General features: G+C 45.4%; 2 protein-coding genes across 6 annotated transcripts in view; one reads left to right on the top strand and one right to left on the bottom strand.

Annotated features, from left to right (window-relative positions):
- The window catches only part of PLCD1 (phospholipase C delta 1), a 56,502-nt gene extending 40,282 nt beyond the window's left edge, over positions 1 to 16,220 (top strand). For all 5 annotated transcript variants that reach the window (XM_031049780.2, XM_031049781.2, XM_031049779.2 and 2 more), the window contains exons 9-15: positions 5,063 to 5,230; positions 7,014 to 7,170; positions 9,908 to 10,024; positions 10,769 to 10,947; positions 11,453 to 11,585; positions 14,159 to 14,308; positions 14,684 to 16,220. In XM_031049780.2, the coding sequence (XP_030905640.1) occupies positions 5,063 to 5,230; positions 7,014 to 7,170; positions 9,908 to 10,024; positions 10,769 to 10,947; positions 11,453 to 11,585; positions 14,159 to 14,308; positions 14,684 to 14,775 (996 nt within the window). In that variant the 3' untranslated portion in view covers positions 14,776 to 16,220. The remainder of the gene's footprint in view (positions 1 to 5,062; positions 5,231 to 7,013; positions 7,171 to 9,907; positions 10,025 to 10,768; positions 10,948 to 11,452; positions 11,586 to 14,158; positions 14,309 to 14,683) is intronic.
- Positions 16,221 to 18,599: 2,379 nt separating this feature from the next.
- Positions 18,600 to 26,465, bottom strand: part of VILL (villin like) — a 35,596-nt gene continuing 27,730 nt past the window's right edge. Inside the window, exons 16-20 of the mRNA XM_034060840.1 lie at positions 25,663 to 25,807; positions 24,803 to 24,991; positions 22,108 to 22,176; positions 20,354 to 20,611; positions 18,600 to 19,108 (exon numbers count right to left, since the gene is read on the bottom strand). Coding sequence (XP_033916731.1) covers positions 18,995 to 19,108; positions 20,354 to 20,611; positions 22,108 to 22,176; positions 24,803 to 24,991; positions 25,663 to 25,807 — 775 coding nt within the window. The 3' untranslated portion in view covers positions 18,600 to 18,994. The remainder of the gene's footprint in view (positions 19,109 to 20,353; positions 20,612 to 22,107; positions 22,177 to 24,802; positions 24,992 to 25,662; positions 25,808 to 26,465) is intronic.

Genomic DNA, 26,465 nt, shown 5'->3' with positions numbered 1-26,465 from the left:
CCCATGAGGAGGTTGCTTTTTTTGGCTTTTCCCAGAGAAGCTGAATCCTGAGGGTCTGTCTTGTGTCTTCTCCCCACACCCCAAAGCCTTCTTCAGGCTAATCCTCAGAAGCACTGTTAAGTTGCTGCATGTGCAGAGAACATTAGCACCACAAGGAGTGACTACAAGGTGTCTCTATGGTTTTAATTCAGCAAGGCTGGATACTACCCATACAGGTAGCCTAAATCTATATAGCATGAAGTGTTGTCCCACTTAGAATGGCCTGGTGGGGCAGTGGGGATGAAGATGTCCATGGAGAACTAGGGGAGGCAGAAGGCTGCATAGAGATGCCCCTTTGATTCCCATGAATCAGGGCAGCCATGAAGCTGGGAGCTGAGCTTGGACCCTGCAGGTGAAGAAGATATACAGCCCTTAAGAGTGCACCACCACTATGAAGTCATTAGCTGACAATTAGAAAAAAAATTGGAAACGGAATGTTGATGTGAAAAAAAAAAAAGTTTCCAAAACAGAAGCCAAAATGAAACATTAATTTGTTCACCCTTTGGGGTTGTGTTTTCTTTCTTGCTTAAGCACTTTGCAGAAAGGGGTTTCTGTGTTGATAGCTGCAGTTCCTTTTAAATTGCATTTCTTTGCTGAAGAAATCATTTGCCAAAAATTGGATGAGCATGCCTAGCCGGAGCTGGAAGCAGTTTGTGGGTGGGATAAAGCTGGCAGTCATCAGGGGAGAAGAGAGGAAAATGATCCACCCAAAATATCTTCTGTATTTGTTCATCCTCTCTCTCCCTGATTCTTTCCCCTTTTGTTTGGGATTGTCATGTGTCACTTGATACAATGCCTAGCACACAGGGAAGCTGATCTGGGTTGGTCCCTGGGCACCAGTACAATAAATTAGGATGAATCATAACTTTTAATGCTGCTGTTTCAGCAAGACCTTTGCACTGACACAGACAAGGTGACTCCATTTAAGAAGTGACTCTCCCAGGGTGAGGATACATCCAGCATAGAGGCAGGTCTCTGCAGGCTGTTACCAAGTTGGGAAAATCAGTCTTCTGTGTCACCTCCTGGATTATTATTGATCCTTAGTGCAGGATCAGGAAGGCTGCTGGTGGCTTTTCAGAACACTGCCTGGTGACCAGGGGAATGAAACAAAGAAAGGAGAAACACCACGGAAAGAAATGTGTGATGTGTGTGTAAAGGAATAACCCCAGCTTCCCAAAGATGTTTTTCCCATTCCTGTGCTTGTCTCATCTCCTGTCCAGATGGACACGTGGCTCCAGCTTGAACAAAACAGCCCAGATCTACGTTAGTGAATAGTTTGGGCTTATATGCTCCATTGGAGGGACTGATCCCTTTAGTTTAAAGGGAGAAAAATTGACAATGCAACAAAACCTATCCTTTTCCTTCTGCTACTTTTCTTCTGCCTTCCTGCTATGTGAACTAGGAGGGTGCAAAGAGCTGAATTGCTTCTCTTTTTTTGGTGGAAAATACATTGAAGCTGAAACATTAAGGGAAAAAAAAAAAGCCAAACTAGAAACCTCTTGGATTTTCCACTTCCTTGTGAAGCTGACATGGGGAAGCCTGGGATAATATAGTATTTTTTATATTAGAAAAAAGGTGGGATCTGTCTGGGGCTGAAAGGCTGTAAATAAAAACAGGCAAAGCATTGCTTGCAGCAGATCGTGTTAGCAAGGCAGTGTGAGTAGTTAAAGGAAGATTGACACAGTTTGGATTCATGCTAACGATTCATGCCACAGCCCAGGGCACCATATTATTGGGCTCCAATCAGGAACAGTGTTGGGCTACACAGAGCATCTAAATATCTCCCTCAAGCTGCTATCTTTAGATCCCACTAGTAAATTAAAGGCTTGTAGGATGAACAGCTAAAAGCAACATGAAAGCTCCAGGCAGTGTCAGGGAAGAACTGATCCAGTCTCTGCTGCTGATTTCTTGTTGCAGGTCTTTCTACCCCATCCCTGATCTGGAGATTACAGGGGTTTGCCAGGGCTAATTCCTCATTTCCCTGCATTCTAGCTAGAAATGCTGCAAAGACCAGCCCTAGAACAAGACTAAAACAGTTTCTGACATTTCATGCAACTATTCAGCATATCAGGCATATCTGGAAACCCCTCCAGATCTTTGTTCCTGGACTTCCTTGTTAACAACAGTGGCTTTGGGTTTAGCAGACCTGTCTTGATAGGTGACCCTTAGGGACGTGAGCCTGCATAGTTGGGAGTGCGGTGGCAGGAGCTTCTGCCACCCCTTACCTCCACTGTCCCACCAGTTCTCCCATCCATTGCTGTGTCCAGTGTGTCCCCATTCTACATCACTTAGAGCCATGAGGCTCAGAAACCAATTCCAGTATAGCAGTGGTAATGCAGGGATCAGCACAACAGAGCACTGATGAGCTGAGTGTCTTTGCCTCAGGCTAGAAACAATATCACATGCAGGGGAACCAAGAGAGATGGAACAAGTGCGTATGTGTGTTTGTGTCTGGCTGTACTAGCTTATTTAAAACCTTGTTAAAGAAGACAATCACTCAAATTTAGGACTTTGCTTCCTAGCACCCAAGTTAAATGAAAGAAGACTTTTTGGGACTGGCAGCTTCTGCAGGGTGAATTCAATGCAATGCTAATATAGAATAGCAGGAAATGGAGATGAAAATAGTTTGAGGTGAATTTCACCCCTCATTGTATACCAATAAGCTAATGCATCTCTTCTGGAGTTAGGTGGCACGTGGACTGTCCTGCTTTGTAGGCTTGGTGGAAGTTATCTGCATAGGGGATACTAAACCTCTGCAGCACTGAGGATCCACTGCTGGGAGCCCTGGTATGGGGTGTGGTGAGGAGATAAGCTGGAGGCTGTGTTGCTGTGCCTTCACTGCTGATGTATTAAGCCATGTAGGATGATCTGTGCTGGAAATTACACCTCCCACTTGATGGGTATGCTGTGGAGAAGCTGGGGAGATCATGGAGAAGCTTAAAACAGGGTAGTATCCCTTCTGGTAATTAAGAATCAAGCAACCTGCCCCAAATACCTTGTCTCTAGTTCTCTACTCTTGAGCTGTGACATAAGGCAGTAGCACTTCTTATGGGATGCTAGAAAGCAGAGGCAGATAATATATTACATAGCAGGATGATATCTGCAGCTTACCAAGGACAAGGTCCCCCGTGCAATCCCTCCAGGCTTGCCCATTCAGATTGTTGCCTGGAGCCTCAAAACTCACACAGAACTGGATTTCACCTTCTTCCAGTAGATGTTGTAGAAGAACAGTGAAGAGCTGGATGTTGAGGCAGGAGGGTGGTAAGAGACATATGAACAGCAGACTGACCTGGGACTAAAGATGAGCTGACTCATTTCTTAGCCATGGATGTGAAGAGCTATGAGGGTCACAGCTCTGCCTGGGAGAGAGCTGAGGAGCTGGGAGGATGGAAGATTGTCTGGGGATAGGCAGAAGGATACTGCTATGCTCTGAATGCTCCTTTGGGCCTTTTATTCCCAGTAACTAACTGGTGTATTCCTTCCAGCTGCCTTTGTGTAGCTTTTGAGTGACAGGGAAAGTGTCTCAGTATAAGCAGGTCATTTGCGCTAGCTGAATTAAAACACTCTTGTCTGATTCCTCGGGTACCTGTTTCAAATTTCGGCTCACACAAAGCTTTGTCCAGAGCTTTGGGGTGGTGAGGAGTTGGGCTGGTCTCTGTAAAGATGTGATGCAATTTGCTTGCACCCACAAAGGGGGAATTGTGTTCTTTGAAAATGCCTGTGCTGCTTTATAAAAGGTTCTTGGTTTTCCATAGCCCTGTCATTTGAGAATGATGGGGTTTGTTGCTTTTGCTGTTGTGGAAAGGGCAAGTAGAGAGTGTTGCAGAGAAAAGTGGAACATGCTACACAGACTGAGGGCTATATTTGCTAATTCTGAGATTGCTTCTTTCTGGAGTACTAGCACCCTTCAAAGCCAGGACTACTGAGCACATCCAGGTGGCAACAAGTCTCTCACTTAACCTCACTGGGACGCTGCAGGGTTGAGGTGTGCGCCTGATTTTAATGCATAATCCTCTCACTCAGAGATTGCACCCAGGCAGTCACCATTCTCTCAGCACTCCTCCCTGCTTCTGACATCACTGCTGCATCATTTGGGTTCAGTCAGCCCTCTCCAGGCTTCAGCCTTCCAGTTAGATCTTGCACAAGAGATACATCACTGGTGTGGTGGTCTGTGAGCAACCGTGCACTGCTGGTGTGTGTCTACACCTGAGGGTTTTTGTGGACTTTGAAAGAGGCTGGTGAGAGTTGACTCAGCACAACAAATATGCTCCTTGGATTTGCTCAGCAGCCAGCTGTGTCGTGTTGGCACATGCTGCTGCTTATGATTAGTGCTGTACCATGGTAGCAGTCACAGGAGAAGCCCTTTTCAGAAAAGGAGGTATCTTTGGGAAGGGTCTGGAAACTCTTCCTTAGGCTGTCAGATCTTCCTTAGGCTGACAAGATCTTTTACATATTAAAATCCCATGTCTGCTTGGCAAAATACCTCTCCCCCCATTAAAATACCTAGTGGAGCAGAGGGCTGCACTGCTTCAGTCCCTGTGTGGCTGTCATTTCTAAGCTGTGCATGTGTTTATAGCCACACATTGCAGAGGCTGGGGTGGATTAAAATTCAGGGCCACACAGAGGGGCAGAACAGTGCCATGAGTAGCTCCCATGAGCCCTGACCTCGAGGCTTGGCCTTGTTTGCTGAGACACATCAATTTTGAAAATAGTATATTTTTACTGCCTGTAAACAGAACAATTTTAGTTGTCTAGTTGAGGGAAGCATCAGCTCTGTATCAGAGGGAATCAGTGGGCTATCTGGGGTCTTCAAACTCATGGCTTGTGGTCTCAGAGGCTGACCAGAGTCAGGGCAAGAACTCTGGAAATAGAGACTTTTATTTACCTGTGTAACCACCATTTACTGATGCAACTCCAAAAAGCCCTGGAGTTGCAGCTAAGGAGCTGTTATGCCCTTGCTCCTTCAGGGTGAGCTAGAACCTTTTCTAATCACCAGCTATTTTGTACACTTTTCCTCATGCAGCAGTTAAAAGGGAAGATCCTTGTGAAAGGCAAGAAGCTGAGCAGACACGAGGACCCTGCTGGAACAAATGGGAACAACAACCTGGAGGCAGAGGATGTCTCTGATGAAGATGAAGCAGCTGAAATAGAAGACGAATCTGTAAAGACTGAGATACAGCAGAAGGGGAAGGTAAGTAAAAGAATTAACTGAGTCTGAAAAGCAGCAGATCTGGAAAGACAGAAAAGCTATGAACAAGATCTTTGCCAACTGCAATGCCTCTGAAACCCTGCATCAGGAAATCCTGTTTTGTTAGCCTGTCCCATGACTCATTCTGGGAAACAACTTTATAGGTGGATTTTGTACCATGCCTAAACCAAACAAAACAAAATAAAGAAAACCCCAAACAAAACAGAACAATTGAAATATACTTTTAATATGTCCTTGCTGAGGGTGTTTTCAGTGTGGTTTTGTCCTCTCAGCTGGGGATATGTAAGGGTGAATTGTTGAAATAGCTGGAGCTAAGAATCCTTGCTTACTTTAATGATCTCTGCCCCAAGAACAAGCAGAGATCTTGCAGAGCCAGCCAAGCGTGAAGGCTGGCTTTTTTATTTAAAATGAGGCTGCAGGACCTTGCAGCTGGGACAGACCATGTAGCATTTCTGGAAGCAGTGGAAGGGCACATATTCAATCTATCTCTGCCTGATTTCCAGAAATCTATTTGTCATGGGAACATTATGACTTTGTTTATTACCAGAGACCAGTGCCTTTCTAGCCATGTTCTGGGACATAGCTGCACCCTCACAGGCCATGTGCTTCTGAACATGAGGAAAGAGGGAAGGAAGAGCTATGGATCTGTGGGGAAGGGGTGGTCTGTTACCAAAGAAATTGGAGTTACCATTTTGGGAAGAAAATGCTGGCTTTTACACCAGTATTTTACTCCCTCATGTGTGGACATTAATTTTTCCACACTATAGGTCACTCTACCAGGTTCATAGGAGGTGTAAATATATTCAATCCCACAGACAGCAAAGCTGATGCCTCTGGATTTGGTCTGATCTATGCTTCACTTTGTTGATTTTCTCACTCTCTGAGGATCTTATTTCTTTCCCTGAACTGTAGGCAACAATGTGTATAGTTTTGAAGTCTGTCATTTTCTTTTCTGGCCTCTAATGGGAGCTGGTGGCTAACACTTCACTCTTGCACCAGTGGCTGTAGAGTAGGAGGCATAAAAGCATTGTAAGAGATTCCTAGTTCAAGGGGAGGAAAAGCCTAAGCTCTGTGGAGGCAAAAACATCCTTCACTTTCCTTTATTTCCAGGTTTGCATGCCTGGGACCAGGACAGTAGGGAAAACTCGTTGCTAAGACTCTGTTGTAAAATTTAGCAAGTGGAGACAGCCATTGATGCTGAAATACAAGTGGTCACGCAGACAGCAGCAGAAAGGGTATTCCACCAATAAGAAGAGAGAATCCAGATGGAGAGCATCATGCAACAAGGGTGCTGGGACAGTAAAGCATCTGTTGTGTGAAATCCTCTCTTAGCTCTCCACTACAGACTAATTTGGTTGGTTGCTACGGTGTTTGTAGCCCTAATCACTTGTGAGTTGTGATAGTCAAGCTGAAATACTCATTCATATAATAACATGCAAATAAATGCAGAAGGAGGGATGGCCCAGATGAAATATTCTTGGTAGTAACACTTAGAAGTAAGTAATACTGTTGGACAGGCCAAGATAGGCCTGAGAAGAAGTGGTACTCTGAGAGACGGGATTAGAACTCCATGCAAGGCAAGACATATGGCAAGGGCAGCCCACCCCTTTTCCACCCTCTTTTTACATAGGGGTGTAGTGAGTGTTGATAATGTGCACCTTTTTCATGTAAAGGTTGCGGAGAAGAGAAGCCTCAGGCGTCCTAGACAAAACATGATTATTATTTTTGAGTATGATTGCAGACACTCTTGCTCTCCTGCTTTTAGAGTGACACCTTGAAGCTGGCCAAGGAACTGTCAGACACAGTTGTCTACTGCAAGAGTGTCCATTTCAATGGCTTTGAGGACCCCAGCCATCCTCGGGCTTTCTATGAGATGTCATCGTTCACGGAGAGCAAAGCTCTGAAATTAGCCCAGGAGTCTGGTATGTATGTTCTGCCCTGGCAAAAGGCCATCCTCTGTCCCAGTCCCCCCTAAAGGAACAGTGGTTAAGCACAAGGAAAAGCAAACCTGAAAGACAAGGGTTATGATCTCTTTGGTTATGCATGTCACTGAGAAAGTGTGAATAACTTCATATCATAGAGGCTGTTACCAAGAAGAGCATTTTATACAGGTAGTTCACATTTGGCTAAACTCACTAGGCAGAGGAGCAGTATATATAAAGAAGCAACAATTTAGCTGTGAATGAAGTTGCTAAGCCACTGTTCATCATATTTGAAAAATCATGGCAGTCAGATGAAGTTCCTGACAACTGGAAAAAGGGAAATATAACCCCCATTTTCAAGAAGGGGAACATGGATGACCCAGGGAATTACAGACCAGTCAGTCTCACCTCTGTGCCTGGCAAAATCTGGGAGCAGATTCTCCTGGAAGGCATGCTAGGGCACATGAAAAACAACAAGGTGCTTGGTGACAGCCAGCATGACTTCACTGAGGGGAAATTCTGCCTGACTAATTTGGTGGCCTTTTATGATGGGTCTATGGAACTGATGGACAGGGGTAGAGCAGTTGATGTCATCTACCTGGATTTGTGCAAAGTGTTTGATGCTGTCCTGCACAACATCCTTGTCTCTAAATTGGAGAGACATCAGTTTGATAGGTGGACCACTCGGTGGATAAAGAACTGGCTGGATGGGTACATGTAAAGAGTTCAATGGCTCAATATTAATAATCCAGGTTAACAAAGGCTAGGCAAGGCTAGGCTAGGCTAACCCAACCCAGGCTAGGCTAGGCCAACCCAGGCTAGAATAACCCTGGGTACCCTAAACTAGGCTAACCCAGCCTAACTGAGGCTAGGCTAGGCTACACTAAACTACTCCAGGTTAACCAAAGCTAACACAGGTTAGGCACAGGCTAGGCTAGGCTAGACTAACCCAGGTTAACCAAGGCTAGGCTAACTCTAGGCTAGAATAACCCTGGGTACTTTAGGCTAGGCTAACCCATGCTAAACAAGGCTAGGCTAGGCTAATCCAGGTTAACCTATGCTAGACTAGGCTAATCTAGGTTAACCTATGATAGGCTAATATAACCGATGATAGGATAACCCAATCTAATCCAGGCTAATTGAGGATAGGCTAATCCAGGTTAACCAAGGCTAACTCGAGGTAACTCAGGGTTAGGGTTAACTTAGTTAGTTAAGTTAACTAAGTTAAGCAGGGTAGGCTAATCTCACCTGTCTAATCTATCTGAACTAATCTGACCCGGGATGATCCGAACTGGCTCACCCGAGCTAATCTAACCTGAGCTAATCTGACCCAAAATAATCTGACCTGGGATAATCCGGCCCGGTCTAATGTGACCCGGACTAATGCGACCCTGGATGCATCCGACCCTGTACTAATCTGGCTTGAGCTAATCTGACACGAGCTAATCCGATCCGAGCTAATCTGACCTGGGATAATCTGACCCGGGATAATCTGACTTGAGCTAATCTAACCCGGACTAATGCGACCCTGGATGCATCCGACCCCGGGCTAATCCGACCCGGGCTAATCTGTCTTGAGCTAATCCGACCCGGGCTAATCTGACCCGGGCTAATACGATCCGGGCTAATATGCCCTGAGCTAATCTGACCGGGGATAATCTGACCCGGGCTAATCCGACCTGGGCTAATCCGACCCGGGATAGTATGACCCGGGATAATTTGACCCGAGACAAATCTGATCCGGGACAATCTCACTCGGGTCAGTCTCCCCCAGGTCAATCCTGGTTCACCCAGACTAAACAAGGCTAGGCTAACCCAGGCTAGGATAGGCTAGGCTACACTAACCCAGGCTAGGCTGGGCTAGGCTGTGCTGGCAAAACCTGTAAGAGGTCAATGGTGAATTTTTAAATCCTTTTGATAAAATCCTAAACCAACTACTACGGCTTTAATAAACTGTTTTACAATTTATGCATTCAATTTTAACAGCTCTGCCTCAAATATGTCTGACAAAACAAAGCTCTTTTTCTCTATGATCAAGCAAATTGGCATACAAACACTGTTCCCCCGATGTTTGCATCCGTGGATACTATTACATGGTGTGAGTGATTGGAGTATTGTCATGGGGAGAAAGGAAACTGTAATGGAGCTAAAAGGGGGAAAGCATTCATTATTGATGGTTACTACTGAGCCTTTAAGTGGGGGGGAATAGCAGGAGGCAACTGAAACAGTTCACTCCTTTCTTTTTCCATTTGAGCGGTTCCCTGGCTTCAGGGATGCTCTTTCAATCCTCCCCAACACACAGCTCTCTCCTTGCAGCTCTCTTTCCTACACCTGCAGCAAAGCCATCACTTTGCAGGACCTATAAACTTAGCATTGAGGGGATGATTTACATCCATGTGATGCTGTAGTTTCAGCGCAGCTATACGACTGACTGCAGGGAAGGAATGATGATTCATAAACCCTGGACATTGTGTGTTCCCAATGCACAAGTGCAAAACCAAAAAGAGAGGTTGCAAGAACTTCTTCCTAGCACTCTGGAAGGAAGTAAGACATGGTCACAAAATGACCCAACCCACAACTGGCAACAGAAAGCATGAGAGTCCCCATGTTATATATGAGACCTAGAAGCCTTCTTGACCTCCTCCTAACTATTCTATGATTCTATGATTCTATAACAAGAGGAGACAAAATTAGCTGCCATCACTAAAAGGGCCATTTTCTTCTGTTTTTTCCATAGCAACCAGTTTTATTCATCACAACATCAGGCACCTGAGCCGGATCTACCCTGCAGGCTGGAGGACAGATTCTTCCAACTACAACCCCATTGACTTGTGGAACGTCGGCTGCCAGATCGGTGGGTGCAAGTGGGATGTCACAGAGGGTCACCCAGGCTGGCTCACCCATGGCCTGGCTATGGAGGGGCTTCAATTGATGTAGATGTGTGATCTCAAGCCCTTTACAGGCTCAGTGATCACTGGGAGATGTCAGCTCTTCAGCCAGTGCTCAGTGACTTTCCATAGACCATTTCTGGCCCACCTCAAAACTGCTGGAGAGCCTTTTCTGTATATCTATTTTGGTCACAGCTTCTGTACTTCTACACAAAGAGTTCAAACATGAAGAACTCTGTGGTCTAACCAACAGAGTCATCAACATCCCTCAGGATGGCAAATGAAAATAGGCATATCTGGGCTGGAAAGGAGGTTTTATAATGAGGCTGAGTATCCAGAGAAATGATCTGAGAAGGATTTGCTGGCTTCACTGCAGGCGATAACTCCTTCAGCACAGAAATAAATAGGTTTATCTAAAACATGCAGTTGCTCAACCAGGTGACATAAATTCGATATAGGACACTTTTTGGTCCTGTGGAAGGCAGGAGCACAAATGGAATGTCTGTAATGGCTCCTCCTGCCTCTAACATCTCTGCAAGAAGTCCTCTGAGGTAGCAGGCTGTGAGGGTTAGAGTTTATCACTGTTCTTTGAAGTGTGGAAAAGCAAATGTTTATGTCCATAAAGTGGAATTTCACGTGAACAGAACTAGTATAAAAAGATTACCATTGATTTATCTGAAAGTGACTGAATATATCTATTTATGTTGCAGTTGCCCTAAATTTCCAGACAGCAGGCACAGAAATGGATGTCTACCAGGGTCGATTCCAGGACAATGGGTTTTCTGGGTATGTCTTAAAGCCGGAATTCCTCCGGGATGAACAAACCAAATTCAATCCAAAATCCATCACAGAAGGAACATGGGGGACAAAGAAGAAGCTTCTGCTTAAAGTAAGAACAGAAGTTGGAAACTGTCTCAGTAGCATCCAGCTTCGGGGGGGCATGTAGGTTATACCTTCTTCTGGCCAGCTGTATCCCCACCCTACTAATTTCCCACTGCTGTGTTTCTGCTTCAGTCCTGCATGGGCTTTCATCCTCAGGGACTTACATATTTAATGTTTGGCAATAGGAGAGGTTAATGACAATATTCACTGTCATTACACAAACATAAGGCAGACATGCAGTCAACAGTCATCACTATTGTTTACAAGTATCATCTAATCACTGTGGGGACAGTCAGAAAATTGTCTGTCTCTTAGCCAGCTGGCTGGGCTGGACCAATGTTCCTAAGGTGCTTTGGCTCATGACAACTTCATCTGAAGGATGGCACTCACTCTGAAAGTTCAGCAACAGCTTGTTGCAGCAGGTCCTGCACTCCTGGAGAAGGAGAAGGAAGATTGCCAGGGAGTCCCCTCTCCTAATGATGACCTGACCTCCTTCTCTGTCTCTTCCACAGATCATCTCTGGTCAGCAGCTGCCCAAGGTGAACAAAAGCAAAAACTCCATTGTTGATCCTAAGGTAACGATAGAGATCCATGGTGTCCAACAGGATAACAACAAGAAGCAGACCAAAGTCATTGAAAACAATGGTAAGGGGTTTTGTTCCATGCAGTGCTCCCATGGGGCAGTAAACCTTTCATTTTATGTAGCAAAGTGTTCCTTGCCAACACTGCTGCCCTGTGGCCAGGCTTGCTCGGGTGCACCCAAGCCTCCCCACTCTAGGCAGTGTCACAAACTCACAAAAAATGCTAGCTCAAGTTGCTTGGGGCATTGCCCAGGTGAGTTTTGAGTATCTCAAAGAATGGAGATTCCTCAGACTGTCTGGGCTCTCTCAAGTGATCCCGTCTTTGACTGACCTCATGATAAAATAAGATATCCCTATGCTTAACCAGAAATTTCCCTGTTGCAATTTGTGCTTACTATGCATTAAGCTTTTGCTGTACATCTGTAAGAGCATGGCTCTGTCTTCTCTATAACGGAGTAGTTGAAGATAGCAATAATAACCTTAGCCTTGAAAACTTGACATCTTCTCATATATAACATAGTCTGTACAAAAGGAGAGCATTTCCTTTAACTCAGAGCCCCCTCACAAGGCAGGGATGCTGCATCTGCTCATTCTTTTGCCCAAAGCGGCACAAATTAATGCATATCACAGCAATATTACAGGTGAGGGATGAAAGCCAAAAGCTCCCACCTCCAAGGAACCTGGCTCAAGCCTTACCCACCACTGACCTCGGAGATCTCAGACATTGCACTTCCCTGTGGGCCATTTCTCCTTAGTCAAACATGGAGGGGATTTCTCTCTGTGCAGTGAATATTGGGACCTTCTGAGTTTGCAGAGGGCAAATTCAGCTCTTTCCTAGGAGAGCAGCGAGGCAGTAGGGGTCTGAGAAATCAGTCATTACCCTCCTGCTGACAAGCACACAGGTACACACACACTGCTGTTCTGTGTGGAGTAAGAGCCAAGTGCTAGAAAGCCAATGCATATTTTCCTCCCTGCTAACAATGTTTCCCTTTTCCTCTTTCCTGTTTGAGTAAATCTGGCCTGGCTCCTAAATCTCGTGTCCATTTCCGTTACCTACAATTATTTTTATAATGCCTCGAGTGAAAGCTGCATAGGGAATGTTTCAGACCTGCTAGGCCTGTTCCTTAGGGCTTCTCAGCACACAGTGCCCCACAGCCAGTCCCTGGCTGGCTGGAGTGATACTGGGGTGATGCTGGAGGGAGTGTTGCTCAATGGAAAGTGAGTCAAACAATGAAAACATCAGTGTTGGAAAGAGGCAGATGCAGTGAGGGGGTTGCGTTTCATGAGCTGAGGTTTCAGATATGTGACCGTGCTTCAGCAGTTCACCTGGTTTGATGTTTTACAGTTGGACTCAGTCTTAAGGGTCTTTTCCAACCTAAATGATTCCATGATTCTATGATTCTGTGTTGGTGGGACTGAAGAAGGGGCTATGGGCACAGCCTTGGTGGGATGCTCAGAGCAGCTGTGGGACTTGAGAAGCTGTGGAAACCTGCTGGCTCAGCAGCTCTGAGCATCCCACCAAGTCTCAGAAATGGGCTGAAAATTCTCCCTAGAGGTTCATTGCAGTGAAACTACTGTCCTAAGGCTGATGACTTTCCCTTGACTTTTATGATTTCTGCTCCTATGGAATCAGCAACACAGTTTTTTTTCCCCCAAGGATGAAGGGGGTGATGAGCAGATGTGTATTTTCTGAACAGTCCAGTTAATTTAATCATTTGAAAGTCCAAATAAGATGCACCAGCATGGGTATTTCGCTGTGGGACTGTCCACAGGCCCATCTCAGCATCTTCAGGGCCAGCTGAAAGATCCCTGCTTCCTGCAGAATCAACTACAAATCCTCTATGAACAGCTGACATTTTGTTGTTCTTGGGCTGATGCCAGGAGGGTTTCAAACAGGGTGTCCTCTCCTCATGTTTATTTCTGGGGAGTGGTTTATGGACACTACAGAGAGCACCCACTGTGACCTGGAGAGAGAGCATGGAGCTTGTTCTTCAGCTCCCACCTGATGTGACAGTCTCTGGTATTGTTTGCTTTGTGAGTCCGGACAACAGGATCCTTATCCGTAACAGAAGTAGGGCTTGTCTGGCTGTCTCAGTCACTGCCCTTACACAAGGAAACATAAAACATTTTGTCCACAGACTTGATGTTTTTGTAATCATAAACCTTTCTTGCAGGTAGGGAAACTGAGGCGCTGTGTAGTGACTGTTGGATGTACTCCAGCACTCAGTGAGGCTGTTACAACCCAAAGGCACAGTTCTTCTTTCTGCTCTTCTCTGGTTTAGGGCTACAAAAGTTTGCAGGTGGTCCAGTGGCAACCAGAGACATCCATGTACCAGCCACTGAGAGCATGTAGAGCAGAACTGAGTTCACCTCCCTCCTGCTTCTCATTGCCTTCTGGGACTATGATGCTGAGGTCTGCAGTGAGAAGCCTAAGATAAGATTTATTAACACCAGGTAGAAAATCAGTATCAGAGCTGGGAACAATGCTCTCAGCCCCTGCTATGACCTTTGGCTTCAGTCAGGCAGCCTCCATCCATTTGCAAACATCTCTGGCTGTCGTCATTTCTTGTGAGCATCTCTTGCTTCTTTCCTTATTTGTGAAAAGCTCTGACCATCATTCTTGTCTATGTTGCCCAGGCTTTAACCCAAAATGGGATGAAGAGTTTACATTTGACATAGAGATCCCTGCACTTGCCCTGGTCCGGTTTGTGGTGGAAGACTTTGATATGTCGACCAAGAATGACTTTATTGGGCAGTACACCCTTCCTTTCACCAGTCTGAAGCAAGGTAAGACCCTACTCCCTGTTCCTCATAACAGTGAGCCTTTGGGAAGCTCCAGTGTCCCAGAGGAATGATCCGCATCCATCACACCTCAGGTCAGAATAGGTCCTGTCTCTGAGGTATGGGCAAAATGATAAATGGTTTATTAGGCACCTGTTAGCACTGTCTCTGGGGAAGGGAGCCCCTTGTCAACAGTGATGTTGGGCACAATACATCATTACCAATGCTCACAGCCATGCCTCTCAGACCTACCTGTTCTGTGAGGTATTGAGAGCAAAATGCTCTGAGACAGAGGAGTTGTTTTTGTGGTCTTGGCAAACGTTACCAAATATTTTTCCAGCTGGACTAAAATCCACTTTCCATCTGTCTCTGTGCTTCCAGGTTACCGCCACATCCATCTTCTAACCAAGAACGGAGACCCGTACTCCTCCTCCACCCTTTTTGTGTACATCAATATTGAGGACTGTGATTAGCATCTCAGCTCTTTCACAGTGAACCTCATTATGGATGTAGAAGGAATCCAGCATATGAAGTCTGCAAATGTCAGGGTTCCATCAAATCCCCAGCACATTCTCTGGAGCAGCCCATGGTGCTCCACAGGACCCCTGATGTGAGATAGCCATCAACCTTTTTCTTTCTGTGTGCTGGAAACATCCTGATGCTGCTGTTGAGATTAATCCTTTTGTACCTGTTCGACCAATCCAGCTGTGGTTTTAGTTCACTCAGAGTGTGACTTTTTAATTTTGCTTTTAATGAGAGGATAGGAACTCCTTTTTAGCAAAATACAGCTCTTGGGTTGGGTTTGGTTAGACATCTGGACAAAGCATCTGTGCAAGAAAACACCCGCCCTACCACTGACATCAGTGGCCAGATGCCAGGTGACTTCTTGCAGCTTCAGATGTCAGCCGTGTTTCACCATATGAAGTCTTAAATGGGGACTCGATTCTCCCCTTTCCTGTTACAGATTTAAAAAGAGAGCTGCACTACAAAGCCCCATGTTATATAACTCGGCTTCCCTTTTGTATTATAATGAAAAATACATGAACACTACTCCGCCTGTGTGCCTGGCTCTCAGCCAGGGCTCTTTGCAATCACAGCCTCGCTCTGCTCCTCTGAAGGAGAAAGAAGCTGCCAAACGGCAGAATTCCCTCTAACCCAAAGTGAAACCCGCTCAAAGGGACCTCAGAGAATGTTTTTTGTCAGTGTCAATGGAAATACACTCAACTGACCATAGGGCTTTTTTTAAAACGCAGTAGAACTTTTTTGTGTTTTTATAGAAAAACGTAATTTTTTAACACAGAGGAAGTGGCGGTAGGAGCTGTTGTAAATGTTAGCCTGTCCCACTTGCACTGCAGAGGTAACCTAGCACAGACAAACAAGTGTGTTTTGAACAGCAACAGAGTATTATTTATGGCAACAAGTGATTTTTCTTCAAGTACAAAGTTAAGGGAATATTGTTGAAATAAAATAATATATATGTTGAAGTGCCAACTATATTACTAACAGTATGTTAGAATATTAAAAGTAAAACAATCTGGAAAAGTCCAATTATTTGTCACTATTTGCCTTGTTGTGTTACTTGAATGCAGCTCACACGAATTTGGAGACAAGACCTGCTTAAGTTCTTCAAGCTATCAGTCTTTCTGGGGTTTCTTGTGCCCAGCAGTGGAGAGGACAGGCTGCTATCAAAGAGGTTAATGTCCCTTTAAATCTATTCCATTCCCCACTTATTTTTGAGTCCAGAATAGCCTGGCTTTCGTAGTCCTTGGGCCCACAGCAAAACTGGGTTTCATTTAGTCCTACCTGGAGTTTTTTATACTACAGTTTTCCTTGCTGAACACATTGAAATTTCCTCTTCACTACAATATTATGTGATGTTGTAAACCATTGCCAGATTAAATGTGAATTATACCCACAACTCAAAAGTTCATATTGAATTAACAACCAAGAGTTCAAGAGTGGCAGAAGCCACCAAGGCTGAACAGGGTGTCCTGCAGGGCCAGGGGCTCTCTCTCAGTTCGCCTCTGGGATGGGGCATTTGTATCAGGAGACCTATTTGAAGGCCAAGGCTGGAGCATCCTTGACTCCAACTGAGGTGAGTCAGATTAACCTGCTGAGCTGACTGAGAACAAATTATTTGTGGTTTGGTGTTACAGGATTAGACTTCAGTGGGTTATTGAGCTAAACCAGCCCTCAGCTGCCTGCTGTGGTTAGCACCAAGAAGTGGTAGACAGGGAATGGAGAGAGATGTGGGGCAGGACCACACTCTCCAGTGCCAGAGTGGGCGTATATAGACAACACAGAGAGGACAGGAGTTAGTCTGCTTGTTGTGCACTTACTTACATAAAAGTAGGCAAGATTGGTGGGAAAAGAGAACATCCCTCATCAGGTAGGCACAGCTGGGGGGAAACTACTGGAGCCAGGTGGAAAGTAGCTGTGATGGAGATGGAATGAACCAGAGCAGGATAGATAATGCTGCAAGGTCTCCTCTCTCTCCAAAAGGAGGAGCTTGGTCCATGCTTTTATCACGGGACCTTATCTCTGAGCAAATTAGGAATTTCTGGAGCTCCACTATAAGGAAGAGCTCTGGTGTAAAGAGCAGCAGGAATAGGACAAAAGTGGCAAGTGGCATGAAAAGGAGAATGTGGGTGAGAGTCTTTCCTTTAGAAATCAGAGGCAGAGTAAAAACAACTCTCCCAGCGAGGAGAGGAGAACAGCAGCAGTTTACAACAAGTCCAAATACCCGAAGGCTCTATTATCTCTAAAATCCCATTCCAGTTTCCAAGTCCTGGCAGAAGCGCTCCTCCCAAGTGTTGCTGAGCATTGTGGCAGCAGGAATTAAAGCCTTTTGTAGCAAAGTGGCCTGATCTCCATAACCTGACTGTATTTCTGCTCATCTCCATTTGATTACATGATGCTCATTAGTCCCACACCCAGGGCTGATAGGTGGCACTGGTGCATTTTATGGAGAAGCACATGCAATTCGTTAATTTGGGAGCTGGCAGGAGCATGCCGCAGGGGGGTGATGCAAATATTGTTGCTTCCAGCAGTGCCAATAGCAACTGAAATAGGGATAATGTGCACTGATTGTATCTAGTGTGGACACAACAGGAGCAATCATGCAGGTAATTTGGCTCATTTGTGCCTCTGACTCTTACCTTATTCTGCATGGGGTGGGGTGTAGGATTCAATGGGTTTCTGGCTGGACCCTCAAGCGGAAATTGGACAAGTGGTGGCAGGAGCATGGAGTGGTGGTGGATTATTTGAAATGACTATCAATTCTTAAACACACACATCTATCCAGAAGACCCTATCACCTGCAAAGGTTTGGGCAGGTCCATTTCATGGGCATCGTGGGGTTCAGGAGCAGGGTACATGGACATGGGGGGAAAAATGGTCCTGCCTATGGTGTTTGGGAACAGATGGGGTCCAAAACCTCTTCAGTTTGTTTGGTTTTTACTTTTCAAAAAAAATCCATATTCTGTTAAAGTCCAGGTGTTTGAAGAATTTCTGTCCCTGGAGAGCTTTTACCTACTGCCATCCTGCTCCACATGCTGATCAAAGACACTCAGAGTGCTGCTGCTGGCTGTTTATTAGCAATCACTGATCAGGCTGGAAATGGAGTAAAGCTGCAAACCTGTACCTTCTGAATTCTTAAACATATGTGTTTCTTCTTTTAGTTTACAGTTGTATCCCTTAGTCACTCATATTTCCCACTGTCCTCCCCGGCCAGGCTAAGCTCACAGTGTAGAATGAGCTCTCATCACAGAGATGGACCGCTGATAAAATCTTCAGTGGGACATACTCTGTCTCAGGTCAAACCCCAAACCCTCCCAGCTTCCCCAAGCCTGTGGGCAGATGGACTCTTCAGTTCACCTGACTGCTCAGGGAGGACAGGCAAGATTGGAGTTGCTGTCTGAATGAGAGGAAAATACAGTCTTGTCTGGCAGTCAAACCCAACAACAGCTGTGTCTAGCCCTTAGTCTCATCATCCTTTTGGAAAAAGTCACCTGATAAATATGCTCTTAATAAGTGGGTTATTTTTCCAAGCCAGGTTCTTGTTTGTTTTACCTGGACTGGGCTATGCATTTTAGTGTACAACTGCATCTTGCTCTTCTTCGGTGAATAGCTTTTCTGCAAGATGAGAAGGGTCAGAACTGTCTGGTGTCACTCCATGGGCTACACCATCAAATATCTGGTTACTCCATTACTGTTCTCCTGATCTCAAGGCTCCCCCTCTGTCTTCCTAGGGCTTCCCCCTCCTCTCCCAGTCCAGAATTCATGTAGCAGCTGCAAGTGGCCTTTGTCTTGTATAATTTTAAACTTCTACAAATGAAGAAAGATCACGACCTTGTGCATGTGGCAATTTGCAAAAGGGAGAGGAAAGAAGAGGCTACAATACAATTGTGTGACACACACTTGTCTTCGTGGCTATCAGCAATAAAGTGTCAAAAAGAGGCAAAATCATCTTGCAAAGTCATTCCTGCAAAAGGCTTTGCCTCCTTGGATTCAGGGTTTGTGAGAGAAAGGAGCCATTCCCTGAACAGTGGCTGTTGGAATAACTGCATTGAGATGGGCCTGATTGAGATGTTGGGTTGGGTTCATTGAGCAAATGTCTGTACTTCTTCCCTGCAGCTCCTAAGAAGGCAAGGTTTGGTCCCAGTCACTGGATGCTGGATGGCCCTTGCGGTCTCAGAAGAGTCCATACTGCTTCTTCTCGTTCTGCTGCTTCCATTTGGGCATCTGGTAGAACTCATCCTTGGACTTCCCAAAGATATCGTAGAAATCAGCATCAGAGAGATAGTACTGCAGGGGGAGAAGAGAGCAAGGACAGGTCAATTTTGGCTTTTGCAGAGGCTGGGGCACCTCAATCAGCTGCATGCCCTCCTCACTCTGCCATCACTGACCTCTGACTCCAGGCTAACAGCTCCTGTCTTTGTGGTGGGAAGTGGAAACCAGCAACTGTTCCCCATCCCACTTCTGAAAGCACCAGGGGAATAAAAGCCCACCAGCCCAAAGGGATGATCTGGTTTTGAGGGTTTGCATGCTCTGGCTGGAATTTGGCCTCCACTAATCATCCTGAGGCCAGAACAATTCCTGGTGCATGGGAGAAGTTCTGCTAGCCAAGGTTGTGGGTGGTTTATTAGGCAGTGATTCACAGGGAAAGCATCCCCCCCCCCCCCCCTTGCTCAGTCCCTTCCCCCAAATATTCCACTGGAAATGTTCACTCCCATTGTTGGAAAGAGAGAGAGGTTTGTAGATAGTAGGCTCATCACTGATACTGAGAAACACCCTGTGGGAAACACTTTGCATTTTCCCTGGCATTTTGGGCAGAAGATAGCATTCATGTACAGCCCAGCTGAAATACATCCAAGGGCATTGCCGTGGGGCAGAGCTGCTGGTCCAGTGTGGATCAGCTCTCTGGCTGAGGGGGTTGGCCTTTGCCAGGAGATGTTGGGGCAAGACGTCAATCAAACATGGGTTGTAGAAAGTAGAGGGAATCAACCCCTTGTGTCTCTCCCATCAGCTACAGAAGTTGCTGAAAACCTTGAGCTGATCAGAAATCTGTGACCTGACATTCCTCCCTGTCCCTGGATGGGATTTGCTGAAATACAAGTTTTCTGATAAAAAAAAACAAAGAGAGAATGGTCCCTTCCTGAAGGAATTTCAAACGAAAACTGACACCCACAGCCCAAGCAGAATGCACTCTCAGCTGTGTCATCTTGTCCCGTGGGAACTGTCTTTTGGATTGTCTGTCCCTCCAAGGACAGAGGCTGGGTTGCAAAATAAAATTCTATCAGAAAAAATATATATATTTTTAAATGACTAGTTAAAATTATTTTTTCTGTCATTAAAAATTAGAAACACTTAAGCCACTGTAAAAGTACCACAATTTCCTCTTACATGAAGCTCTTACTTTGTGATGAGACATATGTGTCTAGTTAGTATCTCCTTGAGCCTGAAGAAGGACTTACTAAAGTACTAGTGCACTTAGCCAATGACTAAGTGCCAGGTTAAGCTACAAAGGCATCAAACCAGCAATGTTGTCACCTCTTTTTTAGTGGGATCCACGCCTTCTGGAATTTCATCAACTGTCCTGTTCATCAGCACCTCTCGGGAATAAATTCCTTCACCATTGGGCACCAGAGAAGGGCTGCTGTCACTGTTGTAGTTGCTGCTATTGCAGTAGCTGTTGCTGTCATTGTGGTTGAAGTGTGATTTATACTCTGGAGAAGCATTTGCCATACTTGAACCTGCCAAGTTGGTCATGCTGAGGGTACTCTTGTTCAGGCTGATGTTGTTAAGGTCCTGCCAAATGGAGGAAAGCATATAAAGACAAGAAGCTCTAGCAGATCAAATCTGGGGTTGTCCCAGGATCTTTCTGTTGGGGCTGGGGGACACTTTCTAGCACAGACTATCAACACTTGGCCTGTTACTCCAAAGCAGCAAGGATAAAGTCTAAACTAAAACATTAGTTCAGCCCCTCCATCAGTGTTAAAACTTGATGTTTGGAGTGCTAAAAACACATCACTGATAAGAGCTCTTAGATGTAACTGAAGATACTGTAAGTTATATCTACTTTATATAAGTTATATAAGATATGTTGAGAAGAATGAGACTATAGTCTCATTCTTCTAAAGATTACAGCAGGGAAGGTGCATGTGGGAGGATAGAAAGTGAGATTAGATATCTACCATGTCTAAAACTTCTAAACTACCCGCATACCCCTCCCTGATACACAATCTCTCCTTATTCAAAGCCCCTCACACTTTCTTACAGCCTTTCTCTTTCTCTTTCCCAGGGCAGAATTTATCTCGTATAACAGTTGTGTTGAGACTGTTGGGACCTTCTTTCCTCTCTGTATCTCACATTGCGTATGTCTTTCTTTATCAGGGGTCACTTGTCTGGGATCTCAGGGACCCGACCACTGCAAACTACTCATACAACATTAAACTGCTCACTCTCATAGCTGCACACACTTTTAGAATCATAGAATCATAGAACAGTTAGGGCTGGAAAGGACCTTAAGATCAGGGACACCTCACACTAAAGCATGCCATGCAAGGCTCTGTCCAATCTGGCCTTGAACACTGCCAGGGATGGAGCATTCACTACCTCCCTGGCCAACCCATTCCAGTGCCTCACCACCCTCACAGTAAAGAATTTCTTCCTTATATCCAGTCTAAACCTCTGCTGTTTAAGTTTCAACCCATTACCCCTTGTCCTATCACTACAGTCCCTAATGAATAGTCCCTCCCCAGCATCCCTGTAGGCCCCCTTCAGATACTGGAAGGCTGCTATGAGGTCTCCACGCAGCCTTCTCTTCTCCAGGCTGAACAGCCCCAACTTTCTCAGCCTGTCTTCATATGGGAGGTGCTCCAGTCCCCTGATCATCCTCGTGGTCCTCCTCTGGACTTGTTCCAACAGTTCCATGTCCTTTTTATGTTGAGAACTGTACACAATGCTCCAGGTGAGGTCTCACGAGAGCGGAGTAGAGGGGCAGGATCACCTCCTTTGACCTGCTGCTATTCACATGTGTAGCTTAGAAAACAGCTGGTCAATCTCCTGCTCACATATGACTCTGCACAGGCCTGGAAAAGACCCAGGAGATCTGGGTGTATTTATGGGTGATTAATCACATCTCCTTTTGCTTTCCACAGAGGAGCACAGCTCTGATCCTGACAGCCTGAGGTCCCCATGCCTGCTCTGATCATTATGTCCTCTCCTTTGTGCGAACAGGCTGGGGCATGTGGTGGTGGTTAAACCCAGGTGTTTCCCACCCATATAGTCAAGAAGCAACTCACCACTTTGATCTCGGATATAGCTGACATGTCTCCTAAGCTGTTCTTCATCTCCTCATAGGACTTGCCATCCTAAAGGTTAAGAGAGTTGTAAGAAACACAGGCCACCTTTAGTTAGCACATACTTCTGTTCTCTAACAGGGTCAGGAGATCATATGAATTTTAATGCCCAGTGGTGCCCATTGAGATGCCAGCTGGTGCCTTATGCAAACCCCAGCTCCTGGGATCAGGAGACTGTGCCAAAATCTGAGCTTTCACTTGAAAATGAAGAAGCAAATGGACTTTAGCCTTTGCAGTTGAACAATAACAGGTGAAAATAGGAAATGTAAAGACTTCAGAGAGGAGAAGGCAAATCAAATCATATTTAATGCTGGATTTACATATTTTAAATTTTAAATTAATCTTGTAAAGGATGAAAGTCTGGTTTAAAATATTTTTCTTTTTTCCCCCTTCTGTGATTCATTCAGCTAAAGCAACAGATTTTTTTAAAGTCTCAATCCCTGATTTCTTATAATTTGGTGTCATGTATTACCAGCTACCCTTTAATTCCTGAAAAAGGAATCGACTAAATAAATTGGCAAAGCTCTTGACTGTGTTTTCCTAAGCAGCCAGGAGATGTCAGTTCTTAGCAGAATCATCCAACAAAGTTCCCCAACAAGAAGAAAACAACATAAACACATGGGCTACAGAGCAAACAGATTTAGACCCAAAACTGAGCAATGAACACACACACCAGATGTTTCTGGGATGTCAACAGTTTGGATTGCTTGTCTGTAGTTGCTGAAGCTGCCTACAGGGGATATTTTTAGAGGCACATATTTTATGAGCTGTATCCTTGTTTTTCAGAAGTTCCTCAGAAAAAAAAACTCAAAGTTTTGACCTTTGTTCTAAGCATCAACATTGGTTTAAGGGTCGTTGCTTTGGGAGTTGCTGTCTTATCTGTCCAAATCTGGCTATCAAGACAAACTCTCTACCACCACACTTGCTGCAAAGAAAGACAATGCAAACCCAGCTAGGGGGAATAAAATATCTCTTATGAGTCTTACTGCAGTGTGAAGTCCCCTGAGGACCTTCATGCTGTTCCCCTGACTGTTCCAACTGCAGGATCCAGCATGGGACTTCACTCACAGCCCTCTGAGCAACTAGAAAATATGAACTGTTTGACCACTGATGTTCATTGAAAACACCAGAAGAGAGAAGGGACAATCCGCAGCAGCCCACTGGGAAAGGCTCTGGGAATACACCTGGGAGCCGAGCTTTTCCCAACTACCCATCATATGCATTTTTCATTTAAACCACTCACATCAGTGCCATCAGGTGGCAGGAATTTAGGTGTGCAGCCTGGCACCATTGTTGCCACCTGCCTGTTTGTATGAACCACTACTCTGGCTGTCAACCACCAAAGCCCACCCAGGATTGTCCTTTATTCCCAATACATTCTGTGCTACAGCGTAGTTCCCAGGCAGGCTGGAGTGGTTGGTGCATGGTCTGCATGGATTTAAGTGTTTCACTCCTTCCTCTGTCCAGCTATACTATGCACAACCAGGGCTGGAGACACTGCATGGTGCAGCCTTATGTACTGGCCACATGAACAAATCTTTGCTCCACATTATACTCCTGAAATGACTTGAAGCCCATGTGTTTGAAAGAGGAGAGAAAGGATTTCTTTCTTCCCCAGGCATCTCCTGGGGCAAGTTTCCATTTCTACATAGGAAAGAACTATTATTTGTAAATCAGCTTTTGAGAAGGCTTGTATGTATGTAGGGAGCAAGGATGACCTTGCTCAGGAGCTCCTTGGCTCTGATGGGCAGTCTGCAAACCTGAACATGAGGCCTGTCTGCTTGCATCTTTAATTTCACCAGTGTTTGCTCTAAAAGCTGGGTCATAACATTTTTTCTGTGGCTGCATTTTGAAAAATATATATATTTTTTTTTCCAGTTTTCTTTCTGATGTAGAGTGCTTCTGTTTTCACTCTGAAGATTTTACTACTAGCTGCCCCAACCCATTTTCGGTTGAAATCACAAACCTGATTTGGAACCTAATTGGTTTTTCAAATCGAAATGTGAATATTGTGGATTCAAGCACATTTATGTATATTTGCAGAAATATTGGTTTCACCAAACAGATAGTTTTTGCTGGTGAAGGAATAAAAGCTGCTCAGGTAGCAGCACCAGGAAGCCATGAAGCTCAGGACATCGAATCACAGAATGGTTTCGGCTGTAAGGGATGTTAAAGATCATCCAGTTCCAAACCCCTGCCATTGTGAGGGGCACCTTCCACTAGACCAGGTTGCTCCAAGCCCCATCCAACCTGGCCATTAACACTGCCAGGGATGGGGCAGCCACAGCTTCTCTGAGCAACCTGTGCCAGGGCCTCAGCACCCTCACAGGGAAGAACTTCTTCCTAATGTCTAATCTCAATCTCCCCTCTGTCAGTTTAAAGCCATCCTCCCTTGTTCTATCACTCCATGTCCTTGTCAAATGTCCCTCTCCAGATTTCTTGTCAGGCCCTTTAGGCACTGGAAGCTGCTCTGAGCAGCCCAGAGCCTTCTCTTCTCCAGGCTTAACAACCCCAGGCTGACAAGATGTCGTAGCGAGGTTTAGCTCTGTGCAGCACCAAGGATATGTTCACTGACAGTAACACCCTTTAACCACCCCTGAGCATGTGTGCACACCGCAGGGCTTTTCTAGCAACTTACACTCCATTTGTAGGGGTCCCAAGCATTGAACCATCCTGTGAAGTTGAGGGGTTCATAGCCCTGCTTCACCAGTATTATTGGAGTTGCCAAGTCTCTTCCTGCTGGATGAGTCTTGAGATACTCCTTAGCTGAGGCAATTGCCTCATTCCTCTCATATGTGTTGGAGGCTTTGCCAATCCAAAGGAAAATCTGCAAGAAGAGAAGGTATTGAAGCTCAGTGAGCACTTAGGACCTGCACAGACACTGCTGTTTATTCTTCCCTGCCAACTGGAGCAGAAATAAGACTGAAAAGGCTGTGTCCCAATAATCCCCTGGGATTATGATCCCAGATTTACTCCCAGCCAAGAAATATTTTGCTTTTGAGACATGCATAGAGTATAAATATTTCAGGAAACAGCTTTTGTACATTTCAAGGTAGTTAAATCCCATCCTTGCATGGGCCAAAACTCTAACTCAGTAAGCAAAACCCTCTGAGACGTTTTCCAACAGCCTAAAGCACATTGTCACCACTGGTGCTAGGAAATGAAGGGGAGGGCTTCTGGGTGCCACCCCCTTGTGTGAGCTGGCGAAGGCTGGAGCACGTCCAGCTCTTTTCACTTTGGAGCAGGGCATGGACCAGGTGCCTCAGTTTCCTCCTTTTTCAAGCAAAGCAATCCATGCTACCTCACTCACATGTTTTGTACCTGGGTGAGAAGGACTGGACATATGCCTGCTTGTCTGACTGAGCATCATGAAACGTTTGGAGATGGGACAGAAGGCATGTTGCCCTTGGTTTCACACTGAATGGTGGATTCAAACCAATTGAGCCATAATCTGTTAGAAAGTGTCTGAGGAGAAGGGGAGGGGGAGTCTGTGCTGACCTCTTCCCATGTGTCTAGCAGCATGACATCATCTTCATCCAAGTCTTCCTGGCAGAAGCCCACCACCTCTGTCATGATGAATCGACCAGTCTGGTTGGAGCACTCAAAGAGGCGAGGCTGGTACTGAGTGGTCTGTTCTTGAAACCTTCCTCATGCACAGCAGGGAAAGAAAAAACAGGAGAGGTGGAAACCTTTTCCCGATGGTTTACATGCCACTACTTGTCATGACCTTGATGAAAGAGGTGGGAATATGACAACACTCATCTGAGGGCATGAAAGTCAGCAACGTCAGATCTCAGGGGACTGTTGGACCATTCTAACAATTTTTAAGGTAACTTTTCCTCCACCCAAAAAAAGGCAAAAGCAGAACACTTCTCTCATTGTGGAGATGAGCCTGATGTCAGGTGAATGACACATCGGATTGCTTGATTGCAAAGGAACCCATCACCTGCCCAGAGGGCTGGGGAAATCCAGGTTGTTCAAAAGTAGATTCAGTTTCATGAATCTTCTGGGACTGCCCATAAACCTAATAATGTCTAGAAATGGAGCAAGTGGTTCATGTAGCTCTTATGGCAAGCTATGGGATGTATTTACTGTGGGAAAGGAGGATGTAGCACACTCCTTTCTGAAGGGTTTGGATCTGTAGCTCCTATTTCACTGAAGGCCTGAACCAAAACCTAGGGAAGAGATATCTCAGTGTGATTTCCAAACAAGGCTTTGGTGATACTCTGACCTTGTGATCCCTTTAGTGAGGACACAGTATCAAAGTTTTGATCCCTTGCTTAATGTTGCCTGGCAAAACC

The sequence above is a fragment of the Melopsittacus undulatus genome, chromosome 1, assembly GCF_012275295.1.
Source record: "Melopsittacus undulatus isolate bMelUnd1 chromosome 1, bMelUnd1.mat.Z, whole genome shotgun sequence".
In the NCBI taxonomy this organism is placed as follows: domain Eukaryota; kingdom Metazoa; phylum Chordata; class Aves; order Psittaciformes; family Psittaculidae; genus Melopsittacus; species Melopsittacus undulatus.
The sequence above is the reverse complement of the archived record's forward strand: the minus strand, read 5'-3'. Positions and strand labels throughout refer to the sequence as shown.